General features: G+C 37.0%; 1 protein-coding gene across 1 annotated transcript in view; it reads right to left on the minus strand.

Annotated features, from left to right (window-relative positions):
- EPB41L2 (erythrocyte membrane protein band 4.1 like 2) overlaps positions 1-15,900 on the minus strand; it is a 213,720-nt gene that overhangs the window by 45,801 nt on the left and 152,019 nt on the right. The window contains 5 exon segments of the mRNA XM_023513481.1: positions 2,603-2,700; positions 3,345-3,497; positions 7,597-7,684; positions 9,510-9,728; positions 13,219-13,294. Of these exon segments, the coding sequence (XP_023369249.1) occupies positions 2,603-2,700; positions 3,345-3,497; positions 7,597-7,684; positions 9,510-9,728; positions 13,219-13,294 (634 nt within the window).

Consider the following 15,900-nt stretch of genomic DNA (forward strand, 5'->3'; position numbering starts at 1 on the left):
TTCAAGCTTTACATACTTTGCTGCTTAAGAAGTAATGTTTTAATTTTTTTAATCTTGCCATTAGAAATCAAGTATCTACGGAACATAAAGGAATTAGGTTTTTCTTAAAAACCTACTTACCAATTACTAAAGTTAATCATACATTTAACTAGAGTAAATACTTCCACAGGGCTCTCCATGCAGCCACTGAAGACACTAACACACTTGGAATTACTATGGTCCTACAATGTCAAGTTTAAGTGGTAGTTTAATGTCAAGCTAAAAGAATTATCACGTTAATTTCTAATTCACACACCAGGAAGAACAACACACACACTGAGAAAAATCCAAAAAGCACATCTGCTGCAAACGTAATGGGGGAAGGGGAGTACAGCCACATATCTGGGTTTGAATTCCACACGTCTACCAATCACTGCCTATAGGACCATAGGCATGTTTCTTAACCTCTCTTCCTCAGTTTTTCTATTTGTAAAGTGAAGATAATAGCACCTGCCCCATAACATTTGTTGTCTTTTGTTTAAAAGAATTTATCCCCATACAACACATAGAACGGTGACAGGCTCAATTAAATACCCACACAAGGTAACATCTTTATTGTTATGTTCTTCTTCCACCAGCGTTAGTCTAGCTAACTGGGTATTAATCAATAGAAAGATCTGTTTTATTTGTTAACGGTTTTGTAAGCCACTATAACTTTCTAAAAAAAATTGTTTACACCTTTTATGATAAATTAAAATAGAGTGAATCCACTAATCTGATCCAAAGCACTGAATAGACAAAGCCTGATTTGCACTTTCTGTGTTAGATAAACTGTTTTACACAGTTTGTTAGCAATACAGCCTTTAAAATTTAAAAGAACTTTTGTTAACCATTATCTCAAAATTTTGTAGAAACAAATTGGTCTACTTCTAAATTGGAGTCACGGTACATTAGCAAAAATAATGAAGGGGATGAAGGCTTTACAGAGCTAACATTTCAAAAATTCCTGCTAGAAGAATTAAGAAGACAGCAGAGAAGTGGAGATGTGGACTCAAGTCTCAGGGGCCCTGCCTCTGATCAGGGGCCTCATGCTGAATTGAAGAGAAATCTGTCATGACTATCAGGAGAAATTATAAACTTCTCAAAATTTATATGATCAGTATAACTGAGTCAGATGGATTCCAGTATATTTTATGAGTTACATTTCTCCTCTAAAATGAATTTATTAGAGCAAAACCAGATATTGTTCAATTTAACTTCAAGAAGGAGTTATATGTGCCAGCTGATAATTCACTTTAAAACCAGAAAATTGGGGCAACAAATGGAGAAAATGATAACCATGATGAAGATTAACCTTAACATACACTAGAAATGCTTCTTAAGCTTGTCTTGTGTGTTATCTCATTCGATTTCCAGAATATCCATCACATATAGATGATGAAAGTGAAACTCAGAGCGGCTGAATAACTCAGCCATGGTACTACGTATGGTGGGACAGCAACAGCACCTAAGTCCAGAAGTCCAAGAATGAATGGTCTAGAGCTCAGCTCTATAGTGCAGTGACAGGAAACAGAGGAGATGGGGAAAATGCAAATAAGCAAACTATGTATAAAAATTATGCCCTTCAAGAAAAGTATAAAAGGAGAAAGAACATAAGCTACAGATGGTTAGGCAATTAAAGGAGGTATTTTTGTTGTTGTCTTATTTGGAGGGATTTTTTTTCTGGTTTTTAAAAGAGCAAGACACGAACATGATTATTAGCTAAAGAAGCCCAGGGCACCCACTGGAGAATAAAGAATTTACAAAGCAGGATCCTTTGTGAGACATGAAACGAGGGGCCAAAGCATAGGAATGGCTATTTTCTCCTTGAGATAGGAGAGGAGGGAAAGAAGGAATGGAGGTGGGGGTGGTGCTTAGTCAGGGGCAAATGGAGAAAAAGAGAAGGTGCCCAGCACTGACAACACTCAGGACCCCAGCTTCTACATTAAGTGAGCCACATGATGAAGGGCATCAGAGGAGAGTGGGTGTCAGGGTACCTAGGGATTCAAGGTGACCATGAACATTTAGAGTAACTAAGGAAGCAAAAAGATGGATTGACTGCCCGGTAGCATGGACTATCTGGCTGATGCGGGTAACAGCACTAATCCACAGAGTTGGGCTGTTTTCTGTTATAAAGATAACTGCATGTGTTGTAATAGTTGTGTTATTTAAGGTCACACTTGATAGCACAGGTACAGAAGAGGTGAGCTCAGGACCAACAGACTGGGAAGGGAGATATGCAGAGAGGAGACAGGCTTGAGGCAGGCAGAACACGCCCAACAAAGCAACCAGGAGACCACAGGCTTCGAATGCAGCAGGTGCAGGGCAGTGTGGTGGTGGAGGAAAGGAAGGTGGTTCCGATCAGGAAGTAGAGTTCTGCACAACTGCAGAAGCGCTCAGGTCTCAGAGAGGACAAGGCACGGCCTCAGGCCACAGACAAGAACACGGAGAGGATGGCAGACAAAGGAGACGTGCCACAGACAACAAGGGTGGGGCGTGGATGCACTATGGCACTATCTGGCAGTGCCACTCCGAATGCACAGAGGCTACCAATAGCAATCCCATGGCATTTCCTGAGAATTACCTGTAGAAAGTGTGATGCTCCACGCACACTTTCCATAGCCGTTTCGCTGCGCGGTGGTTTGGCAGTTTGAATCCAATGGTGCTCTCAAACTGTTCCATCTGGAATAAATCCACAGAACAAATCAGCATATTCCCTTAAGAGTTGACTAGAAGCTGCTGAAAAACATGGATTCAGATGTTTCCATAAAGAAGTAATTCTTCTCAAAAAAGGTAAATATTGTGTATTTAATATAATCTTACAAAATAACTTTTTCAGAGACTGCAGTACTATTTTCTATGACAAGCAAGTATCAACTATACGACATAAACCAGCTATCCTTCAATGTCCACTGAAACTCATTTTGTCACCTTCCTATTGATCTCTACCACTCAACTGATTCACCAAGAAAAAATGAGCCCCTACTCAGGCCAGGCACTTAGTACTTTTTATTTTTTGCAAAAGGTATGGGTTTGTTTTCTTAAGCAACAGAAAAAGGTATATGCAGGTTTATCGACAAAAACCTCACTTTTTTTTCCATTTTTTTGCAGTTTTTGGCCAGGGCCAGGCTTGACCATGCCACCCCTAGTTTATAGGGCCAGCGCCCTACTCCTTGAGCCACAGACGCCACCCAGAATCCCGACTTTTTTACCATGGAATAAAGAATAGTTCATTTCCTTAAGATTTTAGTGGAAAAGAATTCATTTAGCACAAGGCTGTAAAGGAGCACACTGACACAACTGAACAGTAACAGAACATTGCTTACCTCTGCAGGCCTAACTTTAATGTAGAAGTTACTGCGCTTATAGGAAATCTTCAAGATTTTTGGCCAAGCAAAACGATTGATTCTCAGTCTGTCTTTGTAAATGAGAAGGCCATTAGCACACACGCCCAGCTTGATGTCCACGCCTTCTGAGTCCTGCCAAGCATAACCCAATTAATCATGGTTAAAGGTATGAAAGGTATACGAATAGAGAAGCTAATTAGCTCCCAGAAATCAAGAATGCCAACTTAACAGGCTTGTATTTAGATTTTTGTGACAGTATGTTAAGTTAACAGAAACAGGAGGACACATGCTCATCTTAAATTTGTGCATCTTGAGGGATCAGATTTGATTTGCCAAAGAGTTATGGCAACATAACCATAGAACCCAATATTCTTCAAAGGTATAGTGCATATATTCTCAAGCTCTGTTGTAAAAGTGAACAAGGAAGAGGGGAAACAACTAGAGTAGATATCCTAACGATAAGGGAGATAAAATGTACTTTCTTAAAGGCTATTCCAGCTCTCAGAAAACAGTGATACATTACACCCCTACCCAATAGCTGTTAAAATTATACCAATATTTTGCAAAGCACCAATCCCACAAAGAAAATTTCTCTTCTAGGCTGACAGTGTTGAAATCTCTGCTTCTTTCAAGCAGTTTTTCAGTAAGTCCGAGGGCTGACACCCAGTTCTCATTAAACATTCCTTTGCCTGGCATATTTCAAAGGACTGCAGACTATTACAGAAGTTATTTAATGTTTTCTTTCCTCAGAGCAATAATTTAACATAGATGACAATCTAGAATAAATACAAGCCTGAAAGACTTTTTTAAAAACCAAATAAATTTACAGACAAAAGTAAAAAAACTGTCTCCTAACATTTCAAGTAGAGCTGAAGATCTAAGAGGCACAATATTCAAAACATGCAAATCGTTATCTTTAAGGGGAGAAATGCCTCTCATTCGAGATATACAAAATTGAAGAATACCATTTGAAGATATTTACATTCTCAGAGATCACTAACATGAGACAAATTCTCTTAAAAAATGCTGAAACAAGCACCATACTGAAGTTAGTCCCAATTCAATAAAAGCATGACATTTGACTGTCTTATTACTAAGAGTAATTCAACACAATTTATATGAGTTTTCAAAAATAAAAGCATAGTACTAAGTCATAGATCCCAATTGTTTTCTCTGCTGTGACACTTAGGATAATTCATACTCACAATAAAATTACATTAGATCAACCTGAGCAAGTTTTTAAAAACTATAATCTATTGCTTTATTCACCCTTACCCTGCAGCCACAATTCTCTCTAGGAATAGAGTAAGAAGCGGTGGGGGCGGGGGGGAATGAGGCGCAGGTGCCCAAGCAACTTGGCTCCAGACCCACACAGTGTGTTTGCCAAAACCATCACTGCCCATGGCCACAAGGAGCAATGCGGAAGATTGCCTGAGACGGCATGTTCTCACCACAAGCGAGAAGGCAACCCACGTTTGAAACATGGAACAAGACATCTCTAGTCTGAAGCCATCTTTGAACAGGACAAGGAAGCTATTTTATCTGACTTAAAAATAAACACAGATTAAAAAAAAACAGATTCAAATACATCAGCTGATTTTGGTATTGTTCTTAATAAAATTATTTTATGATGATCGGTGTTTGTGTGAATAGAGATTAAAGATGAAGGGCAGGAAGTGAACAGGGATGCCTTAACCCTCCATATTTGAGTTATGCCACTCACCAACAAAGGCAGAAAGATAAACTAATAAAAAGGAACACCTTCTCTGCCTTGCTCACTGCCCAAGGAAGCTGCCTCATATGGAATTCCATTTCAGCATGTTGAAGTTCTTGCAAAAGATCATGGAGAAGAAGGGAAGGGAAGTTGGGGGATTTTATACCCAGGTTCCCTCCCTGCATCAGGCTGGCTGTGTCCCTCTGACAATGGCTCCTCTCTAGACAGACATCCCCACACAGATCTGTCCTTATGGGTTCAGGTAACTAGCCTGCCCTTCCTCCTTCAGATCTAGAAGGGTTAAAAGAGCTGCTGACACTAACCCAAGGGGACCATGGGTGTTGCAGTATTCTTGTGGTTTCCTGCACCATTGACAAGAGTCCTTATATTCAACTCTCCTCAACTCATCTTAACCTGGGTGCATCATTAAGAGCTCCTACAAGAAAATAAATAAATAAATCTGATCTCAAGACAACATAAAGGCATAGAACTTTCAACTGCATGAAAATTGATTTTAAAATGCTGCAGATAATCTTTTCCATAAGCTACAACTACCTTACTTATCAAATATTACCGAATAAGTCAATCAGATAATAAACAGAATGAAAGTTACTTTGAATTTTTTTAATGTGCTACTGCCCTAGAAAAAACTGACATTAATACTTATAACACAGCCGTAACTTTAACTTTTCTAAGATATAACATTTAAAAACAAGAATCTTGAAGCCATGCAACATTGCCATCTAAGATTTGGTTCCTAATAATGATCAACAAAGTAGAAGGAGAAGCAATAACAGAGTTTAGAGGAGGAAAGATGAGCTTGGGAAATCTTTTTGGTCCCAAATCTGTTCTCTCCCCCCTCCCTTATTTCTGTTTCTTGGCTAAACCAGCCTGTCCCCATCATATAGAAAATCAGTTGAAAAACACTAAAATGAAAGGATAGTCTGTTTTACCTCCCTCCTAGGAGGATTTATCAGAAGGTAACAGGCACTATTTAACAATATATGGCTTTACACACGTCCTTCGTTCTCTGCCCCCTGCTCTATGTAGTTGTAAAATAAAGATATTCTCATTTTAAATGAGATAGTGTCTGTGAACGTACTTTTAAAAAGTAAAGGCCTACAACATCTAGTAATACTTCACAGTTAAAAATGATGCTGCCAGAAACTATTTACTGACATGGAAAAATGTTAATAATAGCAAGTTAAAAAAAGAAAAAAAGCCTAATAAACATGATAATTGTTGTATGACCCATTTTATAAAGTATGACAATTCAACTACCCAAAGATCTTTAAATAAAAAGGAAATGTATCAAAATATTAACAGTGCCTATTTCTGCATAGAGAGATTGAAGTGATTTTTATTTTCTTCTGTGTGCCTCTAATTTCTACTTATGTCTGTGGAAAAATTATTTATCTGAGGCCTCAGGAAAAAAGATATCTTTGAGTAGGGGGCTTTCCTAGAGATTTCCTAAGTCATATAAGTTCGGCTTGTAAACTATATCTAGGGACTGGCCAGGCAACTGCAGGTATGTGGAATTCTGGGACACACTTTTCAAAACCAAATTCATCTTTCACCTCGCCTCCAATTCTCTTCCTTGACTCTACCCACTACTACGTAATTACTACATAATTATCTAAGCTAGAATCACAAAGTAGGTAATGTTTGTTACTGGTAACCAACCACAGGAATATGCATTTACAGATTTTACTTTCAGTCACTAGCATACCTGAGTGTATCTCACAGGTATGCTAGCTCACAAAACTAGATACATTATTGCCTATTTTATTGTGTAAAGTGTTCTGTCACGTTTTTATGTTTCTCAAATGAATCCCCTTTTAAAAATGTCAATAAAATATCTTTTAAGGAATTTTTAAAATTATTTTTTCAGGACTTCTATTTTTGCTATTTTGATTTTTTAGGACTATGGCATTCAAGACTGTGTCCTTCAAGATCATGATCAGCTTTCCACATCTCCATTATTTCATTATTTTACTACTTCTCAAATTAGACTGAAGGTGCTTCATCACCTAGAGCTGAGACACCGTACTTTATCTTTCACCAAGTACAAAACAGACCTTCAGGAAAAAGCCAAAGCCTAGGGCTCCTTCATAACCTAGAAGCTTTCTGGACGAGGTCATAATCATGAGGCTTTTGCCCTGATATGTTTGCTAAGATCTGTTCCCCTTTCCCAAGACAAAGGTGGGAGAGTGAGCTGGAACACAGAATAAACCAGAGTAGGGGTAAAAAGGGTGACAAGGTGTGTCTCAGGATAAGTACCCAATGAAAATGCATTAATTAAAAAGACCGGGAAAAGAAGTAGGGGGAGAATAAATGGTTCATCTCATGACCATAAACCCTATGATTAGTCCAAAAAAATAAATAAATAAAATTACAAAGACCCTCAAGTGAAGGCCGATAGGCTTTTCCTAAAAGTGAACTAGGCCATCTGAAACTGAAGCCCTCTCAAAACTTCACCAAACACACTGGAATGATGCTACCCTCTATTGTACGTACCTTGGCATGATGTAGGTCAACACCATACATGGAAAGTCTCTTTGCATTTTCTACAAACTGTGAATCAGCTTGTGCTGGAGATAAGCCCCTGAGAATCAAAGAAACGGTATTATTTCATTGGTGGATGCAAAGCAAATGTGGTCAAAATGGGAGAAGGAGTGTCTATCCTTGAAGAGTTTGGGGTCCAGGAAGTTACCCACTTAAGCTGGCACAAGAGTAGAAAAACAAGTAAAAAGACTCAACTGTCAACTTCTAATATTTTCCTCTTAAGATCCTCTAACCTAAACCCACTAACTGTAAATTACCTTAACCCTTACCATTTTTAAAACATTGATTTTTATTATTTCCACATGGGAAAAAAAGCCACAGCAATGATGGGTATAACATGAGTTAAATGAAAATAAAAAACAGTGATTTCATCTTTCTGAGGTAGATAAATGATTAACCTTACTTTTATTTTGCTAGGACTGATCACAATAAAGATTGAAATTACCTGAATTTGATTTTACATCTATGATAGATAACACATACCACATTCTGTCCATACTAAAATTATTGCCATTCCTATCTTTAACCCTAACTAAACAATGTTCATATTCCCCAAGACATTTCAGTACCTGACATTTCATCTTAGAATTACATAATAATTGCCTGTTGAGTAGAATTCAAATGATGCTAATAAGGAAATGTTGAGTGAAATATTACAGTTATTATTTTTTAAAGAAAAGTTAATAAATGTGGGCTACTTAAAACCTTCTAATCTTTGAAAGTTGCTTTCGGATGATTTAGTAAATATTTTATAAAACTACAATTTTGTAATACAAACTATAATATTATAGCTAGGGTTATAAAACTTCTGTAAAAATGTCCTTTCTTTTCACAGATGCAAAAGTACCCAAAGTTTAAAATGGTAGTTAGACCTAAAGTAATTTTTTAGTAATTCTTAGCTAAGCCAAAGGGTTAGCTCGTTTTTTTGCTTTGTTTGGTTTTGTTTTTTTAGACCAGGTGTCCTCAAACTATGGCCCTCGGGCCACATGCAGCCCACCTAGGACATTTATCTGGCCGGCTGGGTGTTTTTGCCACCACTGCCTGTCTTGCTTAGCGGCCGACTTGTCCTGCAGTCCAGCCCTCCAACGGTCTGAGGGACAGTGAACTGGCCCCCTGTTTAAAAAGTTTGAGGACCCCTGTTTTAGACAGTCTCAGCTAAGTTGCTCTGGCTAGAGCGCAGAGGTGTCATCATAGTTTTACAGCAACCTAAGATCCCTGGGCTAAAGCAATCCTTCTGCCCTAGCCTCCAAGTAGCTGGGACTATAGGCACATACTATACCATGCATGTGTAATTTTTTTTATTTTTTGTAGAGATGAGGTGTCGCTCTTGTTCAGGCTGGTCTTGGACGCCTGACTTCAAGCGATCCTCCTGCCTTAGCCTCCCAGAGTGCTAGGATTATAGGCATGAGCCACCACACCCAGCCCCCAAACTTCTGTTACATCCATCACCACCTACATGTCTAATTCAAATCCCAAGGCTTTGTTATCTCCCTGATTTTCTTTTCAAACACAGTAATAAGAACAATTAAAAGGCAGAAGAAATACAAAGTAAATGCCTATTATATATATAGGTATGTTTGGTTCCAGTGTGTGTATGTTAAGGGGTGGGAGTAAGGAAAAGAAGATGAGGAAAGTACATTTAGCCAACAAATGAAACATTTACTTCCATGAGCACAGGTCCTATTACAGTCATAAGAACAGAGAAAGGATATCTCTGGTGGTGCCGGCTGATCAATACTAAGTGAGGTTCCAAAAAGAAAACTGGATAATCCCCCAAACTGTGCCCAAATGTCTAACAAGTGCTCCAAGAGTTGCTACTTAAATCTACTATGGCCATTCTCTCTCTAGGAAGCACGGCCGCAGACCTGTGAGTTTTGTGCAGCTCTGCCACCTTTTCTTCCAGCTCTTTAGTCTGTGCTGGGGCAAACTGGTATTCACTGAGGTCAATGCTGCCATGCATTTCTGGGTCATAGTCTCCAAGTTCAGCCTGCAGTATGTAGGATCCCAGGAGGGCATGAGTTGCAAGGGAGCAGGGCAGGTGGCCGGAGGCAATGTCCTGCCGGAGCTGAAGGCACAACAAGTATCTGTGAGAAGCAGAGGGAGAAAAAGGCCAGAGGAGAACAATTAGTTAAGATTGTAGCACTTAGAATCCTTAAAAGCTAATATCCCTTTGAAAACAATTATACAATATACAAGCATTCTTCATATCCATAGCAAAAACGGTTTTCTCTAAGAAGAAGCCTCACCTTGCTCCTTGGGCTCCTGAACTTACGGCTTATTTATAGAAACTCAGTCCAGAAGGCTGACTGTAAATTGGAATGGAAAATCTGAACTGCTGTTCTGATAAAAGTTTACAGTTACTGTTATAATAAAGAGTTGTGTGACTGAATTTCAATCACCTAAATTATCTCCTTGGATTTAAAACCTTAATAAAAATTAGCATGGCCCTCAAAAGTTGTAAAGATAAATGAAATTTTTAAAATAACTGCAGTCTTAATCATTTGCCAAAAAACCTAAGGTTATATCCCTCTTATCATCGCTACCCATTTCATATTGATTTCTCTTTTTCCTAAAATACCTTTAGCAACAATTATAAGTAAATCTCTACTTTGAAGCCCTTACTTGTCCACTTACTCCATCTGAAGAGGCAGCTAGCTCAGTTCAGTAGAAAAAGCATGGACTTTGGAGCCAGGAAGAGCTGAATCTATGATGCCTAGTGCCAACTTAATTTACTCGTCTAAAGTGAATTTCTTACTTATAGGAAGAGAAGAACTTCACCTCCTTTTGAAAGTAAGAATGAAAATTAGATACTATAAATAAGATACCAGGCATCATGTCTGAGAATCAATAACTCAGGTGGCTATAATAATTATTGGCCATAGTAACAGGAGTGATTCTCATTCAATGTTCTAGGTGCTTACTCTATAGCAGTGGTTCTCAACTTTCCTAATGCTGCCACCCTTTACTACAGTTCCTCATGTTGTGGTGACCCCCAACCATAAAATTATTTTCGTTGCAACCGTAATTTCGCTACTGTTATGAATTGTAATGTAAATATCTGATATGCAGGATGTATTTTCATTATTACAAAGGGGTCACAACCTACAGTTTGAGAACCATAAAGAATTTCTGTTTTCCTCTAAGTAATATGCAGAAACATGGAATTTTATAGTCTATGGTGATTTTTTTCTTTACAGCCCCACTACCAATTCCTTTAGGTGACATTTTAAAACTTGATTTCTACTCTCAAATTTCACCACTTCATACAGCCACCAGCCACCCCTCTGACATCAAGAATGGGGCCCTCATTCTTGAAGATCTTCTGGAAATTGCCATTCTTGTTGGTGCTTGGTCACCTTCTTCCTGTGGTCATTTCTGCCTGGCCTGAGTTTGGGGTCTGAATCTTCTTCCTGCTCTCTATCTGACATCATCACATGTGAAGTACGGGCCTCTGGTCCAAGCTTCGTTGTTGTAGGGTCAGGGAGCACAACTCAGTTCACAGCTCCAGGTCAGTTCAGTTGTACCTGCCTTACCACCCAGATCTAACACCAGGCAGGGCAGGGACTCACCACAGTCCCCCAGTTAGCAGAGGACTTGCTGTATGGCAAATACTAAATTTTCTGAGACAACAGACATCTTCTCACTATACTACAGGTAGGTACTTTTATGTATTGCAGGAACTCTCTTTTTAAGGAGGATTATATGCTTTCTTGACCCCTAGAACAACATGAGCGTAAGTGTGCTTACTGTAGACAACTAAATCTTAAACTATGGCACCAGGTTATCCTTAAAATCTTTAATCAGTAATAGTGCTAGTTCTCCACATTTTCTGATACTTTTACAACCTAAATACAAAGATTCCATCTTGCTGCTTCTTTTTATATTACTTTTCACATTGGTCTTTTCCTGTTTCTAAAGACTAAATCCAAACCTTTATCTTCAAACAAAAATGGCAAGAGCTTCTTGAATTTCCCAACTCCATCTTTTTCACATGGCACTATGAAACATTCTTCAAAAATTAAAATTACTCCAAGTAAGTCTCCTTGACCTCCTCAAAACCTTTGCCTTTTAAATGTTAACTCAAGTCATAGAGATTTCAACCATGACATTGAAGCTGCCAAGGCCACAAGTTTAGGCAGGAGGCTAGTCTCAGGCTACATCACTAAAGCCTTTAGTGAGCTCTGAAGACTATATTGTTCCTTCCACTACAGACAGGCAGACTGTTCAAGCCCCATTTAGGTAGAAAACCAAAGCACTTACTGATGCTATAAACTTGTAGTAACTAAGAGATTATCATCCCCCAAACAAATTACGGCAGTAAGTCTATGTAGAGAAAGGATGCTGGGTCACAAAGCCTCAATTACACACACTGTTCAAAGGTACTCCAGGTGCCCCTGCAGTGAAGCTCTGGTCCCACACATGCCGACCAGTCAGGTTTTATGCTCCAGGCAGCTCACTGTGCAGTTACAAAAGCTACTATTTATTATTTACTAGCTGAAGCTAATTCAATCAGAGCTTAATTAGTACATTCCTATTCAGCAACAAGTAGTAAAGAAAGAGAAAGACAGGCCTGGCATTTATCTAATATTAAAAGGAAATCTCTATCATTCCTGTTTCACATGGTCATCGTGCACTCTTTTAAGCTCTTCAAGGACGTGATGTCTGAAAACAAAACTGGCCTCAAAGAGCATCAAAGACACAGGAACCAAACATAAGCAGAGTCTTTCCCTAAGACCCTCTAGTTTGCTAAAAGTATATACCCTATACACAAAGTTGTTCTTGGCCATATGAACAGCCTTTTAAAAATACTGTATATAAAAATCACCCTTACAAAAAAACAGAAAGAAAATACTTTTTAGGCTTACTCTTGCCAAAGCTAAGAAATCCTATCACTGGTACCCAATCTAATAGGGCTAAGATTTCAAGGTGTTTATTTATTCACAAAGCTCCTTGATTACCATTCAAATAAATACTCAAAATCAGTAGATATTCTCTTGCTTCTAAACAGAATCCTTCGTTTGCAATTTAAGTGTATATTCTTATAGCCTACACAATCTCAGAGGAGGCATAAATAAAATAGTTATTGACTCTACATGAAAAAGCTTACTTTGATAGTTGGGTGGTGTTGGTGAGGTCAGAGGGAACAAAGAAATTACTAGTTCAATTGGCTTTTAAAAATAATTTCATTTTTCTAACTTCATATCATCTTGGTAATATGAGACCAGTACATAGGCACATGAGTTATGCAATAAAAATAGTATTAAAATCTTAAATATTAAATAAATATCAGTGACTTTAAAGTATAACACAGGAAACAAAATTGCCAAAAATATTGTTTTTTAAATTTTCATTACTAAAATATAAATAAAGAAGTTAAAGAAAGTGAATAAAATTTTTGAAACTGGCAACATTTCAAACTAATTGAGAGTACCCATTTCCAAGGAAATTTCTCAAACTTAACTTACAAAGAATTGTCTTGCTTTTTAATCCTGAAATTACTGCTATGCTCCCAGGACATAGAAATAAATAAGAGCTATCAGGAAAGGTCCATTGAAAAATGCAAATATAAAATACCTGGTGATATCTTCAGTCAATTGAGAAGGATCAGGAGGATAAAACTTCACATTAAAAGTGAACAGCCAGGGAAGATCTGCAATTATTAAACATCACGATTATTTATCCATTTGACAGAATGACCATTTTGATGAAATTTAAGATCATTATTTAAACAGTACAGACTTAATCTCACTATAAGTCAATGGGCAAAATTTTATTTTTTTATTTAAAAAATTATAAAACAAACAGAATAAAAAATAAAATAGATATCAATTATATAAATTAATCTACCATAGTATTAAGTTCACTTTCTTAGTACTTCAATAAATGTTTTATATGGTGATCTATTAGGCAAAAATTTTAATATGACCACCATCTAATAGTTCTGAGATAAGATTTATTTTGACCATAGGATTTCCAGTTGCCAAATAGTCTCTGCCTTTTAAAAAAAGTGTTTCAGGATTTCACCATTGTTAGGAGAAAAGGGAATAAAGATCAATTGATCATAATGGCTACTCAGGAAATTACTAATGGGCTATTTGAAGAAGTGTGAGAGAGATCCCAGGGAGGGAAGGTATGGTAAAACTTCACAGTACTTTAAGACAGTAAAATTGTTTCCAGGTTTTATAGAGTAGATGTAAGTATACTCATATGCTACATAGAACATATATTTGCTGTACTGAGCCATAAAGAATGAATGTATCAAACAAACCTGTCATACATGACTTAGTAAAAGTTAAAACCTTACTATTTATATATTAATATTTAACTGATTTTGTTATATATCATGCTTTAAATAGCTTAAAATAATAAAACTACAGGGGAAAAGGCAGGTATTATTCTCCCAAAGGATTTATGTAATTTCACTAAACTGAATTTACAGTTCGGTTCATAGTTCACAGTAATTTTAAATTAAAGTAAAAAAAAAGTGGCATATTTAAGTTATTCCATTCTATACACATTTGCAAACCTTATCAGATCTTTAATTTACAGACTTAGAAAAATTTCCTAAATCCCATCTCCTCCTTCAATGTGTCATTTTTGTCTTTTTTCTTCTGTTCAGCCCACTTCCTGGTCTCTACCTCAACAGTCAACAAATATTTACTGAATGGCTACTGTGCACATACATGCACTCTGGCTGGATTTTGACTCAATACATCACTAGTCTACTAATAAAGTCATCCTGCTAAACTTACATGGTTTTCAGTTCTGTTTTACACATTTAAAAACTTAACAATGGGATACAGGATTCTCCTGATTATCATGAAGTATGTTTCTTGGCCTCTAGCATCATGCTAACTACATCAAATATCTATGCATTATATATACTACGTACTTCTTCGAGGTGACTGCTAATCCACAATCAAGCAAAGTCATCACAGGATTATCATTTCTTAATGGCTCCTGGTTTATTTGTTTTTTAGGTATTAACACTAGTACATGCTTGCCTGGATATGCCTACAGGAATAAATTTCTATCTAACCAAATGCCTGTAGTTAGGATGTATTTTCAAACCTAAAAGCTGTTGAAATGTACCAATAAGCTTTTTTCAATTAACAAATAAAACTTGTACATATCTTTGGTATACAATGAGATGTTTTAAAACATGTATTCATTCTAGAATGGCTAAATCAAGCTAATTAACATATATATTACATCTCACTGTTTTTTGGTAAGAACAATTAAATCTACTCCTAATGATTTTTGAGTTTAATTTTTAATTTAATTATATATTGTTATCATCTAATTTTTATCCAGCTATATATAAACAGTCCTTCTAGCTATGGATAGTTTATATATTAATCACATGCAACCCTTAGATGTTCCAAGTCTTATTTATGTAAGTTTGAGAAAATATTCTAAAGGCAAATTTTAAACAGGAACCATTACATTGCTGGTAAACCTAAATAAATCAAACAATTAATACTTATCTTTACTAATTGTCTACTAACTGAAAAATACAATAAAGTCATAACAGAGAGAAAAGGCTAAGACGGAATGGGAAGTTTTTTGGTCCATCTCAACACAAGCAGAAAGTAAGAGGTGAACAGCTAAAACTTCATTTCCTCAGCCTGTGTTCACGACAGGGACAATATACGATGCCATTTAAAGAACTGGCTCCAAGAGTTTTAAAAAGTCTAATCCTATTTGTTGCTGTTACTCCATCTTGCCAAACCACAAGGGCAAAAGTACTGAAATAACTCTTAGAAAACAAAAACTTCACAAATAATCAAACATGAGAACATGACTCATAACCAGCAAAATTTCGCCTTCCAAAGTTAACAAATGTCCATGACTCTGAAGTGAGTGGCACATAAAAATAATCCAACAAGAACCAAAACAAAACCATAGGGAACACTTCAATGAAACATCAATCATATGTTAGAAGTTGCCCTGTTCTTTCTATGTTTGGGTCAGTTGGCAGGTCTGGTTTCAGAGAAAGCATAAGAACCAAGGATCTGCATCTTTTTCAACTCATGCACTTTGGAAAGCTTTTCAAAAAACAACTATAGAAGGGACAATGGAAAAAGTTCTGGAGCTTTCTGGTACAGTTTCTCCCATAATGTAAGGATAATTTATCTGTATCTACTTATTCCTTTTCTTTATTTCCCCCTTTTCCATTAGGAGGCAAATATAAACACCAAGATAACTGCAAAAGAGAAAATGCTGGAAAGTTAGAAGCAATAATAATCAAGGGAC

The sequence above is a fragment of the Otolemur garnettii genome, unplaced genomic scaffold (assembly GCF_000181295.1).
Source record: "Otolemur garnettii isolate 467f Iridium unplaced genomic scaffold, OtoGar3 scaffold00002, whole genome shotgun sequence".
In the NCBI taxonomy this organism is placed as follows: domain Eukaryota; kingdom Metazoa; phylum Chordata; class Mammalia; order Primates; family Galagidae; genus Otolemur; species Otolemur garnettii.